The sequence below is a fragment of the Gallinula chloropus genome, assembly GCF_964237585.1.
Source record: "Gallinula chloropus genome assembly, chromosome: Z".
In the NCBI taxonomy this organism is placed as follows: domain Eukaryota; kingdom Metazoa; phylum Chordata; class Aves; order Gruiformes; family Rallidae; genus Gallinula; species Gallinula chloropus.
Window position 1 is genome coordinate 7,525,884 of NC_140089.1, and position 25,950 is coordinate 7,551,833.

At 38.6% G+C, this 25,950-nt stretch overlaps 1 protein-coding gene across 1 annotated transcript in view; it reads right to left on the reverse strand.

The window, feature by feature from the left end:
• XRCC4 (X-ray repair cross complementing 4) overlaps nucleotides 1-25,950 on the reverse strand; it is a gene marked incomplete at its 5' end in the record, with an annotated part of 170,415 nt that overhangs the window by 82,449 nt on the left and 62,016 nt on the right. The window contains 2 exons of the mRNA XM_084278683.1: nucleotides 21,572-21,675; nucleotides 22,296-22,448. Coding sequence (XP_084134809.1) covers nucleotides 21,572-21,675; nucleotides 22,296-22,448 — 257 coding nt within the window. The remainder of the gene's footprint in view (nucleotides 1-21,571; nucleotides 21,676-22,295; nucleotides 22,449-25,950) is intronic.

Sequence of the window (25,950 nt, forward strand, 5' to 3'; positions counted from 1 at the left end):
CACCCTTTTTCCAAATTTAATATGCTTTGGACCTTGTACTTCTATTGTATATTTTCTAATTCTGCATATCTAGCTGATACACCTCCAAACTGGTGTGCATTTTCCTGTTTGCTCTGGAAGCAAGCTGACCTAAGGTCTCCAATCTTATTCACCAGGAACCACATTCTATTTACACCATTAGCTCTCCTGACCCATTTATTTCTACTGAAATTAACATAAAACCTCCACTAAATAAAAGACATACTATGAATATTATCCACAAATTGCTGTTAGCGACCTGCTTTTTTTTTTTACACAGTGTTTCTAAAAGGCTTTTCATGCTGTGAATTTAAAGACAGCATTTAAGATGTCATTATGGCATGTCTTTATATACAGCTGCTATTAAGGTCTTTATAATGGATTCAGAAATGATGAACACAGAAGGTACATGTGTCTCAGTCAGACATGACATTAACGTTTTCATGGCAGATCCACTGGCACAATCTCAATCAACATCAGAGGATAATTTTACTGTGGAAAATGCTACAGGTAATTTTGGTTTCTCTAAGAGGTTCTGAAAATATATTTGAGGAAATTTAAAGATTTAAGTAAGTACTCTGAGAGCAGCAATACATTAATATTTATTATAACATTTACTGAGCAACGAACATGAAATCTGATCACGTACAAGACATTAATATATGATGAATAAAAAATTACCAATTAGCTTGTCTCAGTCAGAATCAAGAGGTTGGTTTAATCTGTAATAACTTCTATTTAGATCCTTTTAAATGCTTGCAGTCCACAAGACATATACATAGCACAACTGTAACTTTTATTCATCATTTGTTATTCACTGTGAATCAATGTTAAAACTTGGGATAGGGCTTGAGACCTGTGTTTACATGCTGACCTGGGCTGTTTTTCTTCCTCAGGTTCTTGGACATCCTAAGGGCTCTCCTCATCTGGCTGGGCTCTACATGTGTGCAGAGGTCACCACTACCAAACCACAGCGGAAGATGTAGTTAGAAAGGAGCTTATCTCCAGGCTGTGTTAAGCTCCATCAAGAAACCATCTACAAAACACATTGTTACTGACAAGCTGGAAGATATTTGGGGAAATTTTAATGGGTAACGGTGAGAATGAATGGCAAAAGAGCTCGGCAAACAGACTGGCCACAAATTAATCAGACAATAGAGATGCGCAGCCAGGATGCAAGATGAAGTAATTGTGTGGTGTGATGGTAAGAGTCACAGACAGACTCATCACACAGAACTGGCTTTGCTCCCCTGGGATCCACTAACTCTGGGATAGTCTTTCCATATGGCAAAAACTCCACTCCTCAGTAAGAGCAAACAGGATCACGCCCTGAGCTGTGCTAATGTTCCATGTATCCTTCCCCAGTCAATGTCCCTACAAGTCACCAGGGCCAAGAGGCGCCAGGCAAATTCCTTATTAAAATGGGAAAGACGGGTGTTTTGGTTACCTAAATCACCAAACCCACTTGAGAAGACAAAACCCCCACATGTTCAAGCCTTGGAAACATACTGTCTTCTTCTGAGAAAGAAACTTACTGAGCCTTTCTGATATGCAGACTAGGTTTTGCAGCCTGCAGCCATCTGAGAAATTACTTAAGGGTAGAACACAGCTTGGACTGGCAAAACTTTATGCAATTCCTCTATCAACACGCAGGGATTCTAAAAAAAGTTAAAAAAAAAAAGTATATATATGTGGGAATAATTTATGATTGCTTAATATTTTATGCATGTTCAAAAGTATCTGTGTTGAAGAGGAAAATACTTTGCTGTATCTAATGTATTTTGTAATTTCATTTCACCGGGAAATTCTCATGCATCTTTACCACCAAAAATTCATTTAAATTATTAAGGCCCTGTGGAGTTTCAAACAACTCCTGACACTGCTCCAAAACAACAGGTACTGTAATATTAAAGTGGATTCTTAATAAAAAGTAATACAGTGTCCCTGTAACTACAGAAGGCTTACAGAAAATGGGATTTAATTACATAAGGTGTAAATACACACTTCACAACACAGCCTGAGCCTAAGCTACAGACACTGAGTTTCTCACAATAAGACTCCAGAAGATTAGTGAAGGACAGGGGACAAAAAACCCCACTGCCTTTACACACAGAAAAACAATATAGGTGTAAAGAAATTCATGGGTATTAATTATTTAATCTATTGTATTCGGTCTGCAAGAAAAGAAAATAATTTTGATCATGTATGAAGAGGAAAAGGCAGCATGGCAACACTGCTCTTTGGAAAGAGCTGCAACCGCATCCAAAAGTGAGTTCAGCAGAAAGCAACAGCAGATTAAAACCTTTTGCTTAACCAATGGATCCAAAAACTGCCCCCACACTTCTAAAGAAACAGGAATAAATTACATATACACTGCTTGAAATTATGAAAAAATTAAGTCGCTATGCTAGGACCAGTGGACAATTTAATGGACTGATTTAGACTGAAAAGAGTATTTCCTTTGGCACCTTACAGCAGGGAGAATATGAAGGGATGATCGCTGTGATATAAACCACATACTAAATTCTAGTGATGAAATACTATAAAAACATGATGTCCTCAAAGAAAGAATGTTAGTGGACTATTTCCAGCAAAATTTGCTGAAGATGTGAGAAGGAATGCATGATTTTATGACATTTACTGAAGAACCAAGGGGAAAAAAAAAAGTGTTACAGGCTACAAAGATTTACAGAATTAAATTCACTAACAGTAAAATCAGAATAAGGTCACTGGGTTAAATGGCTGATGACAGAAAGTCATAACAAGGTCTATTGTGTCATTTGATTTTTGACTCTTTCCAAGGGAAATAAGAAAAGAAATTGAAAAAGAGACATAGAGAATCTTCATATTGCATTTTCTCGTATCACAGAAGTACTCCAGCTCTCCTATATATATATTTGACAGCTCAATCCTTAGCAATAATAATGTTGATAATATTTAATGCTAGAGTTTTTGCTTTTAATGAATACTGTTTCTAACTACAGTAATAGTTGTCTAAAAAGGCATCTGATAATCTGTAATTTTCTTTTATTGGAATGGATTAATTACTATTACACTGGTATCGCTGACTCTAAACAAAAAATTAAAAAATAATATAATCACTCAGAGTTCCAAATCAGGCATTTTTTTTTAAAAAAAATTGTTTTCTTTCCTTGTCTGCTCAAGCTTAAGCAGGGAAGCCTTCACAGTCTGCCCTCAGTCCCGTGGTCGCTGGTACTGACTGTTATTTTGGCAGCAAGCCTCCCAGGAAGACCAGCTCTGATCAGACCACTCGAATTCCATGCAGAGGAGTTAAAAAAAAAAAAAAAAAAAAGAAAAAAAAAGTCAGGATAAAGTTCAAAAGCAGAGAAAGATACATCTAATCTTTGCCCGTGTATGCCCTGTCGCACACAACACCCTCTTTGTTGATCAACACAAAACACATTAAAACATCCAGGACTGGGCACAAAATACTGATGTGAGTAACGGCTGCTACGATGACTAACACTTTTATTACATATTCAGAATTGAACACTTTGGCCCAAAAGAGAGCCAGAATAAACCAGAGTAGCCTCTCTGGAAGTTAATGGAACTATAATGAATTACACCAATTGAGAATTCAGAGTATTATTCTGGGATAGCTTGCTGGTGAAATACACAAAACAAAGAAAAAAAAGACTAGCTGCATGCTGTGCATGAACACGGTCATTTTGAATTGCATTTCCTGAAAAGGCAGCTGAACAGTGTCATTACCTGAGAAACACCTGGAATCCTTCTTGACCACTTTTTCTCTAATAAAAAGCTGTACATAGCAATTTTGTAATTTTTCTTTTTTTTTTTTTTGGTAAATTGTACAAAAGGGATTAAAGTGAATTCCTCTCTTCGTTCTGCACAGGCTCTGAATTAGAAAGGAAAAAAAAAAGCATCACCATTGCTGGTCTGTAAAACATCGTTTTAACTTGGTAACTCGCCATACCTCCCCATGGAATATGAAGCTCCATTTGACACAACAAATCTTTCCCAAGCTTGGAAAAGTCAAACAGAGCTGCATGGCCAGAGCAGCTTGTGGAAGACATTCCCGGATGCCACAACAGGCTCCCAGCCCACACAGCGAGCTGGTGCCTGGATTCCCTTTAGCCTGCCTGGTGGCTTATCCAGGCAGTCATTTCGGAGCCTCTTCTCTTGGTGGTATAAAAAGGGAAGTGCAATGCTCCTTCATGATTTATTCTCAGTAGACTTTGCTACAAAACTACCTGTCATTTTCTCTAGAAATATTTTTACTAATAACAAGAACTGTGTTGATCTTGTTATCCAAGGATATCTAAGGAAAATAAAGCCACCTGCTCTTTACCAGAAACGGCATTCAGAATCCTTCCTACCATAAATCTCTGCACAAACTCACTGGTTCAAAGTAGTGCTTTCTCCCAGAAAGGGATTTTAAAGTTCCTCAGATCAACAAGGGAATGATTTATTCTGAGACGTGGCTGCAAATTCAGTATATTTCTGAATGGCAACAGCAGCAGCCTGAGAATTCGGGAGACGTGTAGTTCAAATCCAAGACACTGGACTGCTGGGGGAGAGGGGGTGGCTTTTGTTTTGCCTTCTAGTTTCCTACCCCAGATACAGGATACAGCACAGGGTTAATGCACTGTCACCGAGGTGAGAGTCGAGACTGACTGAGTCAGTGGCTGCTATTAACAAGTTCCCTTCTCTCCCACAGTAGCGTATGTTTGAAACCCACAGCAAAGGCAAGAGGATGAGGTGGGAAGCAGCTTACACTGATGAAAAAGCTGCACCACTTCTTCCTGTCTGACATCCCATTTTGTAAATAAAACAAAATGAAAACACCGCTTCAGCTCTATCCTTTACTCCCACTACTTCTTGCTGCAGAAAGATGGAGTGGCAGAGAGTGAAAAAGGGATGGTTCCTTCCTTCAAGCTTGTAGAAGAGCTGCAAAATCCCTAATCTGTACTGGAAATTTACTACCTTGTTTCCCACTAGAAAAACAGAACTGTGGGCTCTCCCCTCACCCTGCTAAGACACATCTCCCAGGATGGCTGGTCTCTCTGTGCCCACTCCTTCCCTCCCAGCAGAACAAAGACTTGGTGACTGATGGTCTTTTGCCCAGTGGGAACTTATTTTAAGGCAACTTTTCACTGTTCATGCAGAGAAAATTTTGCTCAGTAGGCCAGAGACATGACCCTACTGGGGCTGTAGCTTTAGAAAACTACTTAAAGTAATGTATTTTAGTGATAAAATATAAACATCTCCTGAAAGCGCCTGCTTATCTGGATGCTTAGTACAGCTCTTCAGTGCTATGCCACATCAAAGAACAGAGGAGCATTCGCAGAGTTGGCCTTTCTCTGCACATAAAATATTTCAATCCCCCAAAACATCAGCCAAAGGCAAGGCATACACTGAGGGATGATATACTACCTACAATGGGAGGACTGTATTTCTTCTTTCCTTAGTTATCCTGTCTCGGGGGAATAAGCAGGGAAGCAATAAATCAGCTCCTCTCCTTAGCTCTCCAGAGTTTAATGGCTACAGACTTAAAGGTCCAGCATGAGTTGGACAAGACTCTCCTCTCAGGATGCAGTGAGAATGAAGCTTGTTCTCAAAGTAGCAAATTATTTCCCACCTATTAGTTTCCTAGATTATCAGAATGTAATTATCCTACAAAGCTTATCAGGAGGGTCTCAGACATTGAAACTGCTTTTTGATGTTCACATTGCCTAGAAGGATGTTGATTTTTTTCAATAGGTGGTTCCTGAACCCAGTGCTGTAACCGAGTAAAGAATAAAACCATCAGCAGGCAGTTCAATAGCCTAGAAAGTAATATAATTCACTCACACCGGCACACAAACGGAAGGCCAATCACAGTTTTGACCTCGCTGATGGCTCTGTGAAAATGACTGACATCAATCTCATGGTCCAAATATCTTAAGGACAGCTTGAAAGCACTGACAGCCTTTTAAACATTTTCCAGTGTGAATCTTCTAATCCCAGACCAGTTTCACAGGCAAGAGACTCCTGACATGACAGGACGCCTGATATAGAGATCTGAGTCCACCCTTGGTCTGATGTAGTCAGTGCCATCAGCCTGCGATAATTGGGGTCAGTAGCTCAGCGTAACGCTGTGTGACACCTTTCATTTCCTTCTCGAAAGAATCAGTTTAGATGCAGGCAGGTGGGAAACCAAAGATCACATTTCCATCATTTATGAGCCACCTCCATCTCTGATCACAGGGAAAAAAACAGATGTATTCACGTCACGAGTGCCAAAAACCTTTACCAAATCCTTGGTGGCCACAAGCACTTTTCGTATCTCCCTAAAAGCTATAAGTTTCGGCTGTTTCTTGGAAATACAAACTAGAAATTCCAGAAAGAAAACAGGGCTGTTCCCTACTTTGACAAAAAAGATAAAACATGCTCACATGAGAAGCTTCATCTGCAAAAGCTAAGCACACAATGGGAGGTTATCCCTCTTGGGCACCCGGAGAGGATGTACTTTTAATTTCCTTCTGCATTTTTATGGCAACTTGTGCTTGTTTAATGATTTGTTAATATTCTCAGAGCTTACAAACACTTGGCAGAAAACATACCTAATTTTCACTGCTTAATGATATTGTTTGAAGCATGGGGAGACATAAAAGACAACAGAGTAAAATAAAATATGGCATACCATATGAAAACAAGTGACAGCACAATGTAGTGATTGAAAATTCACTTAATCCAAAGGTCCACCTGCATTTTACATCTGCCCAAAATTTCCCAAGTTTCTCATCTTCTCTGTAATTCAGCGTCAGAAGCAGAGCTGCGCTGTCACTGTCAGTTCAGCTTTCTATGCAGGCTCGAAGCCTCAGCTATCAAACAGGCCAATATAAAAGCAACTGCAGCTACATTCATCCAAAGTGACTGTACTTCAACAGCCATAAAAGCTAAGCAGACATTTGCCCAACTTACCACCACCCCTCCCCTGCCATTAAATCAAGAGCCAAAGGCATTTAATTAGATCAGCAGTAAAGTCACTTCTGTTCCTATGCTATTTTCTTAAAAATTTGACCATTCATACTACTTTTTTTTCTTCTTCTTCTCTATTTACCCTAAAATCTTTAGACTTCCTTGCCTGGAGGCTACTCTTCACTCCTCTTCCTCCTCTACTTGTTAGGCATGCTTACACCTTCTTCAACCCCTGTGGCTGCATACTCACATAACATGTGAGTACTCATACTGCGTACTCATGGCTGTGTAAGACAACAGAACCCTTCAGCAATACTCCTGAAAACCCACCACTTAGTTCTTACATGCTACTCTAACACAAGCAAGAGGAGAGTCTTAAGTGATGGAAGTCAGCGGTAAACACCACCCAGCTACCCAAGCATCTGGCTCCAACAGTTCAACGAGTTCTGAAGGTGACAGTTCAGCTGGGTGCTGCACCCCCATGAGAAGTCACCTGTTAACAGGACAATTTTCTTTTTTAAGGACTAGGTCTCTGTGCCAGTGAGAATTTTCTTTTGAAAATCAAGGTAGGTGACCATATGCGAGCTGACCTTTTTGCTGAACAGACCTGAAATCAAATGGGATGAATTTTACAACCAGAGGACAAGTATAAACATGTTTTTAACCTCCTGCACAAAGGCTCGTTTCTCAGGGAGCAGCCACACAAATGAGCAGCGGTGTTTTGTAGGGAGGTTTTGTTAAGCACACCTTAGTACACAGTTTAAAACAAGTGAGCATTGGGAACCGTGACTCAGATTTGCTGTTGTCAAGTGAGGAAGTCAGGGAACTGAGTCTTCAGGCAGTCTACAATCAGTCTCAGTTAAAGCAAGGGACAGACCCTTGCCAAGGAACCAGTAATGAACTAAATGCTCTTTACCAAGGAGGAGTGTTTCAATGAGCTGTGGATGAGAATTCAACTCTGGATACAGATGAAAACTGATGCCAAGCAATTAATGTAAGTGATGTTTCACGGCAAACAGGTCATCTTTGTCAACTGAAAGGGCTAAACATAAAATGAACAGTTGCATTCTGTGCTGTAGAACTACATGCTAATAAAAGCAGCCAGGTGAAAGCCATGGGCATTGGAGCTCTATACACAATGCTGTTTTGTGGATTTTTGAGGGATTTTTTAAAAGAAATAAATTCTTTCATATAATGCATCCAATTTTTTGCTTTCCTGTATCAATACGGCATTTCCAGAAACTGCAACAAAAAATACTGCAAAGCTTTCACAATTAGAAAAAAATGAGTCATGGAAAGCCAAGAACAAAGTATATTAATTATCAAAGGACTTCCAGTGGTTCAGAAAAGGCAACTGCATTGGAAAAGCAGCACTTCCACACAGCATTTTTCCAAGGTTGCCTGTGGGGTTCTCAGCTCTCAGTGCTCCTTACTGCACACAATCTAATGGTTTGATTCTCCATCATAAAATGCTACGTACGCTGTTTCGAAAACATAGGCATGTATTTTGCTACCTGCTTCATTCACATTCCCCTTAGCAAACACTGATCAACTGCAAGAAGCCCACGTCTCACTTCTCAGGGATGTGTCCCAGGTCTCTTGCCTTGTGCTGTGAGGCATATTCCTTCCACAGAAATCACTTCAGGGAAGTGACCAAGTGTTTATATAATGTGAGAAAACAAGAGTAGTGAAGGTTTCGCCATCACTGAAGTTCTGAAAGTCTTGTTTGAATTTAAAGATTGCATATTAAAATGTTTTGACCCTTTCAGCAGGAGCGGTGAGATACTAGTGAACCATATAGTTAATGATACTGGTCCTAAAACAGACCAAGTTTTATGTGTAACTAAGTAAGTTAATATTTGGTCAGGTGTAATGAAATAAACCACTTTTGAGTAGGGAATTGACAACAGCTTTATTTTGCATTTAAGTTATTGCATGTTTATTGGTTGGGTTTTTTTTAAAATTTCTTTAGTATCTTCAATAAATGCCTTCAAAAATCAGGGGAAACAGTAGAAGAAAACTGAGCTAACCTTGAGCAGCTGAGAGTGCCTGGACTGCCAACACCACCCTTATGCAAGAACTCCAGGGGTTACAAACAGGTTAACCCCTTTGTTTCACACTGTGTTTCCCAACTCCTACTCCAAAGCCTTCTGATTACCTGCCTCACATGTTTCCCAGGAAAGGTCTTAAGGAAATTGCAGGCAATCAGATACTCATGACCTGACCCTCCTCTCTCAAGAACTTAAGTAATGAGTATCCTTGCGAGAATTCAAATCATGGCTATAGATTAAAGAGCTGTTTTCTCCTGGCTGAGACAACAGCTCACAGTATGGCTGATTCCAAACAAGAACTGCTTTTGTGTTACCGAATTGGAGACAGTTGCCGTTTGCAGGATCAGCAGATGGAAATCTAGGAACAGCACTGTATAAGCAAACCCAACACTTCAGTCAGGTAAACAGGCCTGGAAGATCCAAAGTCTCAGCAGCTGGAGCAGAGCTGCCCTTAGCAGCCAAAGCACAGCCAGGATGTGCTGTTCTACAAGTTGAACATAGTTCCCTGTTTGGAAAAAGTATGTTCCTTACAGAGGAAAAAAAATTAATTTCTGGCATAAATGGGTTAAATATTGACAAGGCAAAAGAAGGTGCATGGTAAGAGGAGGATGAAGAAAATGAATGCAGTGGCAGGTACAAAAATTACACAAAATATTCCTCTGATTTGCAAAAAGATGGTAGTGGTGAATGCAAGACACCAGTTTACTGTCAGAAGCACAGGTAACATGGATTTGTGCAGAACCAGCAGTTTTCTCAAACAGTCCACAGACCTCAGATCTGAGGAAGAAAAGTGACACCAACATAAAACGTTAGGGACAAATGCAGCTTTATAAAAACTTTAGCCTCCCCTTATTTTTATGTATTTTTCCACCCAGTTTCTCCTCCCCAACCCACATAGACTCTTCTTCCCACTCAGGCAGCGCTCTTCTCTGAAGACAGACAAACCTCAGCACATCAGCCTGCTCAGCATAAGTTCGAGCACGACAGACTTCAGACATTCATTCGGTCATGCTTGAATCGCTTGCAATGCAGTAGCTTCCTAAGCTATTGCCTAATTAATTAATGAAATCAGGGAAGCTGAAGGTTATTAGCTACCAACACAGTTCTCAATGAGGTGTTTATTTGCGCACAGAAAGTTTAATATTTTTACTAAATAAAAAAATAAACTCTCCTCTCAAACTAAACAAAGGAATGCCTTGGCAGAGAAGCTGGAGGTATCTGAAATTGGCGCAGTAAACCAATTTTCTGCCATGGACATCAATACTGCCAAATAATTTGTACTGGTTGTATTTTTCAAATAATTGAGGCAGTTTAGTTCAGAGAAACCAAGACAGATTATTATGCAATAGCTGGCAATTTTAATTTTTTATTGTAGTCCTAATGTACCACAAAATAGCAATATGTATAAACACATCCTAATGCACCTCTATTTTAATTATGCTAATTTTGGTCACAACTGATGTCTACACAATGGGCTAAGTCATGTATTTTAATCCACATTCGTAAAAAAAGACAGTTCAAAACAAGCACCCTTTTTAATTTATAATTCAAACACATGCACACATTTCTAGAACAATGGGTACAGAGACGCTCACTAAGCATCCAAACCTTGTTTGTGTGAAAAGAGCGATAGTGAGTCTTTTTACATGCTAACAGAATCAGTAATGAGTTAGAAGTGAGCTATTAATGACATTTTTATAAGTTACAAGAGAAGCAAAGGTTAGCAAGCTTGGCTCCAGGGAAACCTCTTTGGAAAGCTGAATTACTAGGATGGCCCAGTGACTGCAGTATGATGATCAGTCCCTGGTGATCAAGATCACCCCTGCTAACTGCTGTCTCACAGGAATATCAGAAAAGCTGACAGTAGGTAGAGACCTGTGAACTGGGGATAAGAAGTGCAGAAAGACCCTGATCATGCTTTAATTTAAATCTAGCCTCTTAAAAGAAGAATTAGCTCTTTAACTTCCAAGATAGGGGAGTCATATTTAGCTGCACAGACCCCCATCATCATTCTATCTGAACACAGAGGTCCCACACAGAGTTTTAATCTAAATACAGTAAAAATCATCCTGTTCTAGAACATATACTGCAAAATACTAGAAATTAGGTTTTCCACCTGCTTCCCTATATATAATGCAAAGCTCTGAACCTCACAAATTGCCATTTTGATCTTAACAAATGAGTAGCAGTTGTCTGACACCAGAGTAAAACAAACCAAACATATAAACAGCTACATAAATAACACAAATCATTTGGAAGCACAAGGAAATACATTATCTCTCTGCTCCAGATATGCTGGGTTCTAATCTCCAATTAAAAACAGCAGAAGACAGAGTCTATGATAACTTTTGATTTGGAGTTATACCCTCTGTTCCCTTTAAGTTATACAGTAAGTCAAAAAACTAATAAGATGGTGCTGACAGCTCCAGTTGGGAGGATGTCTCTCCTCCATCGGGTCACATGTGAGTGAGCTGTCTTTCAGAGCGTGCAACTTAACATTTCATCTCCCCAAACACAGGCTTTGTAACTGATAGCTTCTTTATGAGATCATCTGGCCTGCTGTACGTAAAGGATCATAAATCAACGAGCTCAGGTTATTCTTAAGAAACCAGCAGAACGTAGCAAAACATGCCATAAAAAACAGAGTAATAGTTACAGGTGTCATTTGCCTGTTGTCTCTGAATGACTTCTAAGCCATTTTTCACCTTGTAAGTTTTGCAAGTGCCTGGTAGTCTATGTGAAACCTGCCTATGCAATGTATGTAGTGTTACATAGACTGAGGAAAAGGGTCCTGGAAGACAGCCTTTCATCCCAAAGATGAAAAGGAATTTCTCAGCTTTGCAGTACAACGCTCAAGAAAATCCCTCTTTCCAAGAAATCTGACATCATGCAAAATTATTTCCATGGATTTGCATATCAGACCTATCATTAAGGGTTTGTATTATTTAAAGCAACGTTTTTCTAATCTAGTTTTATCACCTCACCATTAACACCTTTTACATTGATCTATGTGCTATTTTAAGAACAAAAGCTAAAGAACAAATAATAAAGTGATTTTATGACAGCATCTATTACTTGAGATGGACAGAAATAATAAATACACCCAGTAAAACATACAGATGGAAAAGGAGAGGAGGAAGAAGAAAAAAACCCAACCAACCAAAGAACACAATCCACTCCAGAACCCCAACACAAAAACTTTAGAGCAATATTATAATTTTAAAGTTACAGAGAAAAAGGATTTCCTTCTTCTTAATCAACATCTTTTTACAGGAGTAAATGAAAATAAAAACCTTTTCTAGTCTCCTTTTACACACTACAAAGATTTTGACATGTCCTTAGATGCAATCTATGTTTTCAATAACGTATTCACTGGGTTTGAAGGAACAAAAAGGGGCTATGGGTAGGAAACCCAAACAGGGAAACCAGCTCTTAAATGCAGCAGAGACCTACCTCACTGGGTGTGAACTTTTTGTTGAGAAAATTTAAAGTTAAAACCAGGGATGCATGCTTTCACTTGGAAGAGTAATAAATCAAGGAAACAGCCATAGGTTATATTGCATTCCTCAGATTTTAGTCAAGTTGGGCAGAGAGTATTATTACAATGAGACAAGTCAAGTTAGTTTTTAGTCAAGTTAGGTTGATGTATTATTGCAGTGAGACATTGTCATACAGATAGGAAATAGTTAAGAGAATTATTTGAATGATCATTACAGAGTGGCCCAAGTAAAGGCCTTTTCAGCACGCTGCTGGAGAGAAAGTGACGTTCAAAATTCAGAACTGGAAGTATCTTGCTGTGCAAAAAAAAAAGTCAGTGAGGGTGAAGAGCAATGCAGACTTTAGATCACTTGAGTTTCTACCAGCTATGACAAAACACATGTGAAGCAGGTTTATCTTGAAGTGAGAAGCATTGCTATAAGATGCACCACAGGTTTCAGGTCACACTAGCAAACTTAGCTTGAAGGTGCTGTTCACTAGACTCTGATCTGCAGGCATCTGCAGCACCCAGACTGTGTTGGCTGCCACTGATAGGGAGCCCATTCAACAGCTGAAGATAAGAGCTGCTACTCTAATATTCAGGATTACAGAAACTTGCTATCAGCACCCCTGCAGCAACCATTTTTCTGAAGAACCAATACTTGGATTTGATGACATCACACTTCTCCAAAAGGTGATACTGCTAAACCCAGGGTGAATTCCTCTTCTTCTTTTCCAAGAGGGAAGTGAATACAGATGCACTGTGTTATCTCCATGTGAATTGTTTTATTTTTCAGTATGAGATGAAGTATTCTTAAATATTTTCATGCCTTTTCTTCCTCCCTGAATTACATCTATTTTAAACCACCCAGACACCAAAAGTAAATACCTAGCTTTGTAAACATACACAAGAAAACTATCATAATAAATGGTGTGAAATGAATACAAACCTAAGAAGATCCCACTAAACTAGACCCAATTACTTACACTAAAAGCAGTGTAAACCATAACATTCATGATAAAGTGTAACAGTCTTTAAAAAAAAAAGAAGAGTCTGGCTCAGTTTTATCTCTGCAAAATAACCCTCAAGAAAGTAAACCTCTGATTGTACCTCCTGGTGAACAAATTTATGACCTGCAACTCAAAGAATTGCATGCAGCAGGCATATGGCATGAAGTTCACAGTGAAACTGTGTGACAGAGTGGTTTTGTGGACAGCTCTGCTCAGACACTGTTATTCCTGCAAGTGATTGGGTAATTTTTATGGTCTGTATCACACAGATTGAAGCATATTTTTGGTATAAGAATAATATGTATTTGGCACAATCATAGAATGGCATAGGTTGGAAGGGACCCCAAGGATCACAGAGTTCCAAACCCCTGCCACAGGCAGGGACACCAGCTTCCAGGCCTGGATCTACACAAGGTTGCCCAGGGCCCATCCAACCTGGCCTTGAACACCTCCAGGGACGGGGCATCCACCACCTCTCTGGGCAGCCTGTTCCAGCACCTCACCACTCTCTCTATAAAAAAAATTCCCCCTCACAAGATTTATTATTGCAAGTTTTTTAATTACAAGAGATGCCAAAAGGATCATTTCGCTGAATACTAAACAATTACACACAGAGCCTGTGACTTAAAAGCACAAGAGCAAACAAAAGTGTTAGAATGGGCATTACCCCAGGCAGGTTATTGATGACCAGCAGAAGTTTCCTATTTGCCTGATAAAGCAGTTGCTCTTTAACTATTTATTGAAGGAGGATGAAACAGAGTGGAACTGTTTGTGACACAGCTCCAGCACCACTGATGCTATAGTCTCAACAACTGCTGAACTACATTCTCAGCCACGGGGCATTGAAATAGGGCTGCTGAGGTTCATGAAGAGGAGAAGACAAAGAGCAGGACCTGCTGAATTAGCGCTGTCACGTTGGTGGTCAAGTTACAGCATTTTGCAAAGGAAATAAGTATCAGAATGCGCATGCTCGGTGCAAAAGCCTCCTCACTCACTCACAGAATTTATGTCCAACTCTCCTCTAATTACAGCCTGCTGGGTACACATCAAATCGGCGTGAAAGCAAGAACAGAAGGAGGCTCTACATTTCCTTGATGTGTCCCATAGGATGTACCAGTTGGTACTCCACATAAACAGAGTGAGGATTTGTTATCTCTGTCTCATTCTGCTTAACTTCCAGGCTCTCAAGCTGTAACAAAGTGAAACACGTTTTGAGCGGAAGTAGAGGGAACAACAGAACTCCCAACATAAAGATTGCTTCCTCAGGGAGAAAACCTGCTTATTTATGGAAGAAGATAAAATTTGTAAAGGTACTGCTTCATTCATGGTTTTCATTTTGATTTTTTTTAATGACTGGAATTTTGTTATTTGGTCCTCTTTGCATTGACAAATTAAACCCAAAGGGGGGAAAAAAATCTGCTCCTGTTTGAAATGTGCGTTTCTGAACTGTTTACAACTAGCTTTGTTTTCAAGTGTAGGAATACAACACATGCCACACTTGCACACCCCCAGCACATATTCACAGAGGTGCGTTAAGCTCAGAATTTCCAGCTTGAACTGGAAATGAATCTACAAACCAGAGTCTTACATTTCAACTTAAATCTCGTAAAGACAGTTAATCTGATGATTTAAGCAGAGCTTTAATTACACTTCCAAAACTATCACAGCTCATCAAGGAAACGAAGTTCCTTCATATGAAGCTTTTAGTAGTGTGTGAATAATACGCCAACAAACATCTTTAAACTTTGTATTAGTCAATGCTGTTGCACTTAACCTGCAGTATGATCATTAGGTGCTCTACTTTATTGATCAATCACTAAATCTAGTAAACTGCAACAGTCTTAGCAAAGCATACATCTGTTACGATTTTATCACCATCATTGTGTCACTTTGCTGAATAAGGACTCATTTAGAGGCAACCACCTTCAGCTACATCCCTTTATATACTTAAGCACATACAATAACCAGGTGGTATAAGCAGTTCTGGTAATTTTCACAGTTGTATTTTGGAGTAATACCTTATTAGTCCCTCTATAGCACATCATTCATAACAGGATTTTTAAAGGGACATGTAATGTACTGATATTTGTGTTGTAAATCTATTTTGATCATGGCAGCTACTATAACACAGAGGTAAAGCAGTTTGGCACCTGCAAATGCTTTACAAACATAACACCAACAGGTTCTGGGAAAGGAAAAAGAAAAAAGGTGGATACCAGATTTCAGAAAAAAAAGGTATGTACAGAATTAAAGGGGAAGGGAAATGAAGATTATTCATTGGGATGAACCATTTCCAATTACAGCTTGACAAAAAATAACATAAAAATTTAAGCCTGAAGTCAATTAAAAGGCCAAGTTCTAAAACTCCTTAAAACAGGCTTTAAAAGAGAAGCCTTCACAGATGTAACTTTGACTGCACAGCACAGCCGGGTGCTGTTATAATAGGCTTTTTTTTTTTTTAATAACTTTGATCAAAGCTTATTAACTAGCACAATCAAGCCATCGGTGGTTTGGGCTACTCAAGAGAACTAATTAAATTTAAAGGGACACAGCCTCCTAAAGTTACAACATGTAATCTCCAAGACAGGAATTTGAATGAAGGGGATGAGAACATCTGCACAGTGAAACAGTGGAAAAACTGCAAGGTGCTTTCTCATGTTTACTTTGGGCATTATAGTGAGCTTATCAGAATCAATTGTGAATTTGTTCCTCATCAACAAACATGTAGAAAAGTATAAGCATTTAAAGCCAGAGGAATCGTTTAATGCAGCAAGAAACAGAACAGAAAACTTCAGTGAATCCAAGAGGCCAGACCACGGGATCCCTGCTTATCCAAGGAGCTGGAACTTCCACTGATTTCAATGTGAAACATGACTAAAGAATTCACTGGCAAGAGAAAATGAAGTAAGAGAAAGCAAGCTGACTGTGAATCAGTGCCCAGTAGCCTTGTTTTGTCTACAGGCAGCCACATATCATAGCATTACAGCTGAAAGTAACAATAAATTGTAGAATAATTTCTTCCATTGCTTATCTCCCTCCTTCACATCCATTACAAATTTCAGTTTAGAACACCTTTCCCTAGGAAGAGAAAGAACCTTTTCTTTTCTGGTCATCTTCCAAACACTGTGAAAAGGGAAACTATTACCCTTCATCTCCAGAAAGGGCAAATGCTTATCAAATGCTTACTCCTGTTACAAATGCTTCTTGATATATGGACCATAAAGTATTTTTCAATTAATAAAAGAGTTTCATTTGTATGAGAAAGACATTATTCCCAATCATGACATCAAAGACGTTTTCTGTCTGACAATTTTATTGTCATTGTAGGTCCTCTATGAGAAAGGACTCACTAGCTGGAGTAAATAATAAAAATAGAATTTAGCACTGAGCAGAAGGAGGAAGAATCAGTAACAGCTACCTTATGTTCTGGATTGTTCTCAATCAAAAAAAGGGTTTCTGCATCCTAAAATGACAGAAGCTTCTTGTATCAGTGTGGTGGCATCATGCTAAGTCACCAAGACACTCTTATGGGCCATGAGAAATAGAGACTGGCAATTTCAAGACTTTTTTTTTTTTGGTTGGTTTTTTTTTAACTCTGGTCCTGTTGGCAACAGAATATGAGAAGAACTACAATGCAATTCCAATCAACATCTCTCTGTAATCTTTGCAAGACAGCTCCAGGTGCTTCCTATCTGTGCGTGTGCATCATTCATTCTGCTGTCAGTTGAGCTCGCAGTCCTAACCAAAAATGATGTCCTTAAAAATGCTGGACATCAGTCAAGCTAAACAAAACTTGGTGAAAGAGCTGAAGTGCAAGACTAGATGCAAGGCGTGATGGAGGAGTGAAATGATGAGATGGCAGACCAGAAGTCTCAAGTGTGAGGCGCTTGTAAGGTTGCTGGAACATTGCTGGAGTACCAGTACTGAAAGCAACAACTACATCGAGTTTTGGTCACTTGGCTAGAATTTTATCAGCTCTGGAATGAAAGAAACAACACAACAAGCTGACAGCAACCTTCCCTTGCTCCCAAGAAACATTCACGAGGAGCTGTTTAACAGTAGGAGGAGTTCCTTCCTGCTCTCCTTCTAGAGCAGAACGAGTACTCACAGTACCTCAAGGACCTGGCACATCATATATAGCTGGAGCTTAAGAATCTACTCAGCTGCAGTGGAAGCAGGAGTTGTGTACAAGTAATCAGTCAATGTCTTTCTATACAAGGTGTACCATTTCTAAATGTTGTACTTCTCACATACATCAGTTGTTTTCCCGAGTGCTTTACACTACATTGCCTACTAATTCAATTTTAATTTGTTCTTTTACAATACAGAATATTAGCTGTGTCAGTGTGCAGATTAGAGACAAAACCTACCATGATTCAGTTGATTTTGGTTTTAAGCTAGGAAGTAGAAACCGCTGTCAAAAAGCAAACCATAAATCACATCTATAGATGGTACTGTAAATGTCAAAACACTTAAATTTTTAGGTAAACTTTTAGGTTACAGTTTAACTGCTATTGTAGGAAAAGGTCTCTGTATAAATTTTATCTGAAGCTGATCACATAAATGTAAGCTGTCTGCTGCACAGAGGTTGAAAACCCACCCAATAACATGCATGGATAAACTCATTTTTGTATTAGATACAACAAATGATTTTATTCTGCGACTCATCTGCTGTTACAGAGGAAAAGCTGTCACAGAAACAGCCATGTAAAATGCCCAACATAATGTACTTGTACTTCTTTTAAGTTCATGCTTAAATTAACTTATCATGTCTTTTTCTTAGAAAAGGCATTGGGATTTCAGCGCTGGCATTGATGGACAGAACCCATCATAACCTGCTCCAAGCCATTCCAACAGTTAATTGGAATGTCAGGAACAATGTCCCACTTTTGGTTTTGTCTAATATTAAGTTCCAGTTATTCAAGTTCATTAAACATCTGTATCTGCTGGATGGAAAGACCATGTACAATGACATCATTGTGCAATGTAGTTTCTTTTAGAGCATGGAAACAATGGTCATTTAAAATCCTTCTCAGCATTTCATTTAAATAACTTGTTAATCCCTCTACTGTTCTCACGACATTTTCTCCATGATTTTCTAACATTTATGTTTTACTTCAAATTTGGATATCCAAAGCACAGCACTGCACTGAGGAGCCAAACCTTATCTCAAGACCCAAAATCATGCAGTCCCTTTTGACAGAGTTTTGCAAATTTACTCATTATTAGCTGTCAAAGGACTGGAAAACATGGCATTATGTTGTGTTAGAATGTATAAGGTTTTTTATATCTGGTGTATCACAAATATCTAAACCTGTTTATATAAATTATCCTCAATTTCAGACTCCACAGGTACAAGGACTGATAACTTTTAATTTATTTTATTTACCACATTTGAGAATACATTTATCAGCGTTACACTAATTTCTGTGTTCTCATTTCTTGAATAAAGGGTGGTGCAACATGACATATTATGGAAATCAGTTTTACATTCATCAGCCAGATGGTAATCTCATCACAGAAGACATGAGTACCTGGTTTTCAACCTCCCGTTTCTGCACCTTTACAAAGATGCAATTAACCGTTCTTGCCCTTAGTAATTTTCTTCACTTCTTGTTCCAATATTTGCATCAGATCAACATAAGACTGAAACACCCTTAACTGAATATGCCATTTCATTTATTTCTGGTAAATATTAGCAGCATTTTTTCCAGGAGGAAGGTAAGAAAAAAAAAAGAAAAAGAAGAATGCTGTCAGTGCCCTGAAAATTCTAGAAGGGAAACAATTGGCGGCTAAGAAAAATCCTCTGCTAGCTATTTAAAATCCGCAGTTCAACATACCTAATGACTGGCTAATTTCAAAGTATCTAGACTTCACAGCTGATGTTTCATGCCCCCCCCTTTGTTGCTAGAACAGAACTACATTATGACACAACTACACCTAGTTCTCCCCTCTAAATACAAGCCAAAAGCACTCACTGAACACAGCTGCTTTTTCAATTGCCACTGAATTTTTTTTTAACATTTCACTAATAGGCCAGTTAACAGCTGCATACACGTTCTCAACTGACTTGAAAACTTGCCAGTGGCCCTCAACCTCCTGGCCTGACATTCTGTGCCTTCACATCATGTGACTTTCTTCCACCTGCAGCTCCTGCTTTTCACTAACGACACCAGCATCACACTTTTAAAATTTTGGACATGCACATATAGAAATACACACATAGTACGTGCACAGGTGAATGTATCTGCACCTGTCCAAGTAGTTTTTAAATTATGATCTTCTCTCTTGATTGTGGCTTTCGCAAATGTGAAAAATTCTCACTGATCTTCTAAATCCCCTTGACTACCACAACCCACATGATGACATTCCAAATCCAAAAGGAAAAGAAATGTCACGTTGGACAGATAGGAAAAAGCAAATAAATGGAAAAAATCCAACAATTACCTGCAGTATCTTTCATGCCCTTACAACCCTTGATGCTTCAAAATCTGCTCATGCCACTCACCCTGGAATCAGTATCTTCTTCACAGGTACACAGTCTGCCCTCAGACCTCTTTTTGTGTGTGAAAATCCTAGACCACACTAAGATACTCAAGTCCTACCTGTGCTTTTCATTGTTTGTGGAAAGAAAAAGCTGTATATATGGGAAGAGTATCAACAGACCTAAATGATATTGTGCAGGTTCAAGAACATGATTACCTTGAAAAACCTGAGAGTGTTACCTATGGGATTAAGTTTACAGTCTTCATGTTACTGCAGTTGAAAAAAACTCTCTAGTTGTGATCCAAACCCTGAGAATTGTGTCTCACAAAGGCAACAGGAAACACTTTTGTTTACAACCCAAAAATACAGTTGTGGGGTTTTTTTCTCCTTTAAATTGGTTGATCTGGTTCTTCCTGATTGCCTGAGTAGGGCAGCAGGGTGTGTGTGTGTGTTTAATTTTTAAGTACATGCATTTATCTCTAAACTCTGAGTTACTTAAGTCATACTGAATCTAGAAAAAGAATTCACACCTTCCACCTGTCTTTGACTTACTCATTAAATGTAACATAATTCTCCTCGTTATCTGAATTGAAAGCAAAGTTTTCTGATCTAATTAACATAGTACAATATAAAATTATTTCTGTGACTGCAATTTCCTCTGTCTGTCTGAAGCTCTGTCTCCTTTATATTACATCAGAACGTCCTCAACAAATGGGCTCATATGAGTTACAAAGATGCCACTGGTATCAGGGTCTTGAACACTTCTGGTTCCCAGTGCACACAGAAAACTGTTGTAAGAAGCTCTCTTGATTACCTTTACCTATGGTGGAAAGAGAAAGCTCTAGTGAGAGAACCTGTAGCAAACTTTGCAGAGCTGAAGGGAAGTTCATATGTACATACACTGCTAGTGTAAGTGCAGTTTTAAATCTTTGATAGCAATCATCCTGCATATTCCTATTAGTTTTCCAAAATTTCTTATGATTGACAGCTAAATATCTTGCATTGTATAATGGGCAATTGCTGTATTCCATACATTTTACAAGTCTCTAGTTCTGGAAATAGTAGTCAAGTTAAGTTTCATGAACATCTTCATGAGGCCAAAAATTCACCGGTGAATTAAAATTAATTCTGCTATAAATACATTTTTACTCCATTTATGCACACAGCTCTTTTTATAGCTGTTCAACTTACTCTCTTTTCCCCTCTTTAATCACTGCTGAATCTGTCAGGAAGTACATTTTACATTCTAGCAATCACTGCACACACATCATGATTCCTAGAATTTAAAATGGAATTGTTGATGGTTCAGATACTGTTAGATTGTCATTAGTTCTGCAAAGTATGTAATTTGTCATTTTGGAAGAAATGACAGTACCTTCACTTGTACAACATGCTTTTAAACTTCCTCTCTCTAATTTGAAAATGCCAGTATTATACTCTGCTTCAAGAGAGGTATTTTTAAGGCTTGCAGGTTGGCTTGACACAGAGCAATTTGACAGGTGGTATTTTGTCTTCATTAAGGTTTATTCACATAAAGTGATTGGCCTGTCCATGATATTCCCCAAAGACAATACATTCTGTCTTACCTGATGGTAATGAGGCCCGTGTTAAATTTTCACTTTCCTCATCAGTGCTGGCATCATAGTCATTTTCTCTCCCTGTAGCCACCTGAGTGGTCGCTGTACTATCCCTAGGAAAAAGGAAAAAAAAAAAATCCTATCTTTGCCTTTTATTGTTCCTGAAAAAGAACTTATTAGGCAATACAAGACAATACACATCAACATAAAGCCTCCATGCTGAACAGCTTAGCATATTCATATACACATATAAAAAAGGCATAAAAATGCAGGATAAAAATAGCAAACAAATTAAGGTGTGTTGTAGCATCAGAATGATTCACCTTCTCTGGATATTTTTGAAATAAAAAAACCCCAAACAAACATGAAAACATTTAGATTCAGATATTTTTGTTTCCCCAAAGGAGTCAAATAATTCAGGGTGAATGCAAATGAAAGTACCACCTATGGAAATGGCAGAGACATCCTCTGAGTGGGAAAGCAACTGCAATCTAGCAGAAAAAAGAGACAGATTTATTTAGTTCTTGCCTAGAGAAAAAGGCAATATGCTATCTGCAATGGTGTCACAAAGAATCCTCTATTGTCGTGACTAACTGTATTGTTTTGGCTAACCAAGCACTGAACCAGGATGAGCTCTAACTAAACTCACTGTTAGAGACAAAGAAATGGAAGTTGAACTAAACAACCATGCATCAGGTATGATACTAAGTAACTCAGGAAAATTAAGAAATACCTTGTACACTTGGCATCTGCTGCAGATCTTTTAGCTTCGTTCAGCAACTCCTGTAAGTTTCTTATCTTTGCCTTCTTTTCATTCAGCACCAAAATAAACCGGTTGTAAAGGTCTGCCTCTAGTTCTTCTTTAGCCTCCACACATTTTTCCAGCCTATAATGTAAAGTTAAATGTTATATTAATTCTTTTTAAAATTCTGGTGTTTCCTGAAGAAAATTCTGTCATGAGGCCAGCCTTCCTATTACAGGAATCCCAATACCAACCCACACATGACTAGTCCAGCATTTTGTGGGTGAAACAGGCCAACAGAAGCTTTTTTCCCCCATGGAAAACTGCAGTGATTTTGAGATCAAAAGAGGAAAGTTTCCAGGGGGAAAATTTTCTCTTTATGATGTTTTTGTTTTGCTGTTGTTGGGCTTTTTTTTCTTCTTTTTTCTTTTTTTTGATAGGTTCTTGCACACATGCATCCGAGACAACTAAAAATTTAAATAGGTAAATGTTCTTTAGTTTAAATGCTGAGCTAACCATATTGGGCAGGACACAAATAATGAGATTACAAATAGATATGATAAAGCTTGACAGGTCCCACATCTGGACCACACACTCTGAACTGAAGTACACTTGAACAGGATGGAAAAAAAAAAGAAGCAAAAAAAAAATAAGAAATAGGTAACTCCACTCCAACGTGGACTGAGAAGTACCAGCATGGACTAAGAAGTATCAAATACTTTGGGGAACCAGAACAGGTCCATAACTCTTTCCTTGCCAAGACTCTCTGAGCAGGCGTGGGTGATTCAGACCTCTGCATGATCATTTCCCATCAACAGCCTTGTATGTCTCGTTCTGGTGAGCTGGCAAGGTACAGAAACTGGTTCCTGGCAAAGTTAAACAGGACACTGCAGCAACACCCAATGCCACCTGTAATCCCTTACCAGCTCTCAGACAAATACAACACTAGTAATCCCGGTGCTGAGGACTCCATTTTGAGGTGCACGGGCACAGCTGAGATGTGGTACACCTGCAGCCACCACTAGGCAGGTTTGGGGTTATTTTTCCCTCCCCTGAACCAATCACAATAACTTGGTTGACAACTGCATACCTACACTATGGATAAACATGTTTTAAAAGCTCTTAATTAGCATCCCCAGAGTAAAATATTCTTCAGGTATTTAAGGGTTTAATGTGCACCTGTAGGTAGGTAGGCCAACGTCAACGAAGCAAAGCACAATGAAGATATAAAATTGATAATATGGACGTATACTGTCTCATAAGCAAAGCAAAACTGAAATATAAGCAAACATGAGCACAATAAATGAAGTGCCTTAGAGCAAATGGGATCCTGTATTTACTTCTTTTATTTCATTGAATGTTTGTGGTTCAGCCCAAGGACTAAAAAGGTAATAGCTGTGTTGATAACAAGCAAATAAACATCTTGATAATCTCATTGATCATGGTAACTACGGTATTATAGCAAACAGTCATAACAGTCACAACAACATTCTTTTATCCAACTTGTGCAAGGTTGGAAAAAAAAGTTTAGAATGCTTCCTTTGTTATTAAACCCAAACACATAACAGATTAAAAAAAATATTAATTTATAAGGTGAGAAATTTCAACAGACTTGTTAAATAAATACTATTTTGTTCATAGATCAAAACTATAAGAAGTATGGTATAAGAAGAAAGACAATAGAAAATAATCTCATGAAGTATTAACTCTGCTGTGCAGTGCTTTAGGGATATGCTTGATAGCTGATAAATAATTCATCTAATTTAAATGCAAATAGCAGAACATCATTACCATATAGACCGGTTCAATAATTCCTAAATGAAAGATCATATGTACTAATCAACTACCAGGAGACTTTCCACCTACAAAAGGAAAGTTAACTGTTTAGTGGGGAACGAATAGTCAATTCACAAAGAATCATAAACCTTAACACACGGTCCAGAAGTGCCTTGACCAGCTCATAGAAGGAGAAAAGTAAGGATAGGAATTGGCTTTTACTTATCAAGTAGAATTCAGCCATTCAAAAAACCAAAAAGATCAAAAATACACAGCTTTTGAATAAATTGCCATTTATGTTCTTGAAACTAATTATGCCTATATACATAAACATGGAAAGCAAGGATATTGATAAAATACAGTAATGCCATTTGGATCAAACCCTACAGAAAAGTCCCCTCTCTCACATACGAAACAACACTAGCTAAAGAAAGTGCTTACTACTGTGTCTTCATCTTGTTAGAGGACTGTTTTTTGTCACAGCAGCTGAGAGTGGTTTGAATGGTTACAATGAGAGATGTTGCTGACTTGGCCAAAAAGGTGTCATACTAAGACAGCTTCAGTGGGGGCCTTGAATCCTGAGAAGACACCAACTGATGAAAACCTACATAACTGTAAACCCTCAGTGAAGTAAAGTTGATGCTGCCTGGACACAGTTACAGAACCTACTGCAAGACTAGCCAATTTCTCCAGCCTCTGGAGCACAATATTAGCATCTTGAAATATACATACCGATTATATGCATAGATTAGAATATTAACTCCTCCCTGTAGGCAAAAATGTATTAGCTGTATGCTATCAGTTAATCTTGTACAATCATTTTTATTTCTATGAACACCCTCTTAAATCTTTTTTTCACTTTGTTTTAAGCATCTCTATATAAATACATCCTGCAGACACAGATAAGACATTAATGTTTGGCATGACATTCAATGAGTGTAAACCAGTATTACATTAATGCCATATTTGCAAGCTATGAGCCTTTAAAAATATACTACTGTGTGGCATACAATGGTACTTGGAACTAGTAAAAAGCAACAGTCCTCTGCTGCTTGGGAAGAGGGATGCATTAATTAGGCAGAACATGTGTGTGTGTGTCTGTGCTGGCTGTGGCTGTATCTCTGCACAGCGTTTAGGATTCACTCAGGCATGCATTACCTGAATTACGTGACCATGGAGCAAAGCTGGCTGGGTTTCACTCCAATACCTTATCCGTTACAAACACAAACTTTAATTGCCATTTGTCACATGCTCATGCTGTTTGTCTCCACTGAAACACCGTCTCCCCAGGCCAAACAGAGAAGCTGCTCATCTCAAAGAGACAACTCTTCACGTGCATTGAAAATAAATGGAAGTTAATGGCTGGAGTGGTGCAAGTCTTTTTTTTGCACGTGCTTGGCTGTTTCTATATTCTGAGATTTCTCTGCTGTGCGAGCCCTTCGCTTTTAATGAGCCAGACATGCCTAAGTTGATAGCCATCAGAAAGCTCCCACAGCCTACTGAAAGAAATGGTTAGGATTAGTAATTGAGAAAATAAAGTAACTGTCCATTTCTTAAGTGCTGCCTAAGCCTAGAGCAATCACACATGCTTCACAGAGGTTAATGTGACCCGTGTAGCTTAATGGCATTTATACATTTTCCAATACCAGAAAGAAAAAAAAAATAAATTTCAACACCTCTGCTATTTATCCTTGTCCTCAGTCCTCCAAAATAATTACTGGTCTTAAGGCACTGCTCTATTACATTTCAGATTCACCCTTCCCCCAACATCAGCAATGGTACTGAATCTTGATGAGCTAACGCTGAAGAATCAGTTTCAAGCACCAAACTACCTAGCCTGCATTTTTATAAGCTGTTTGTGGTTTCAATA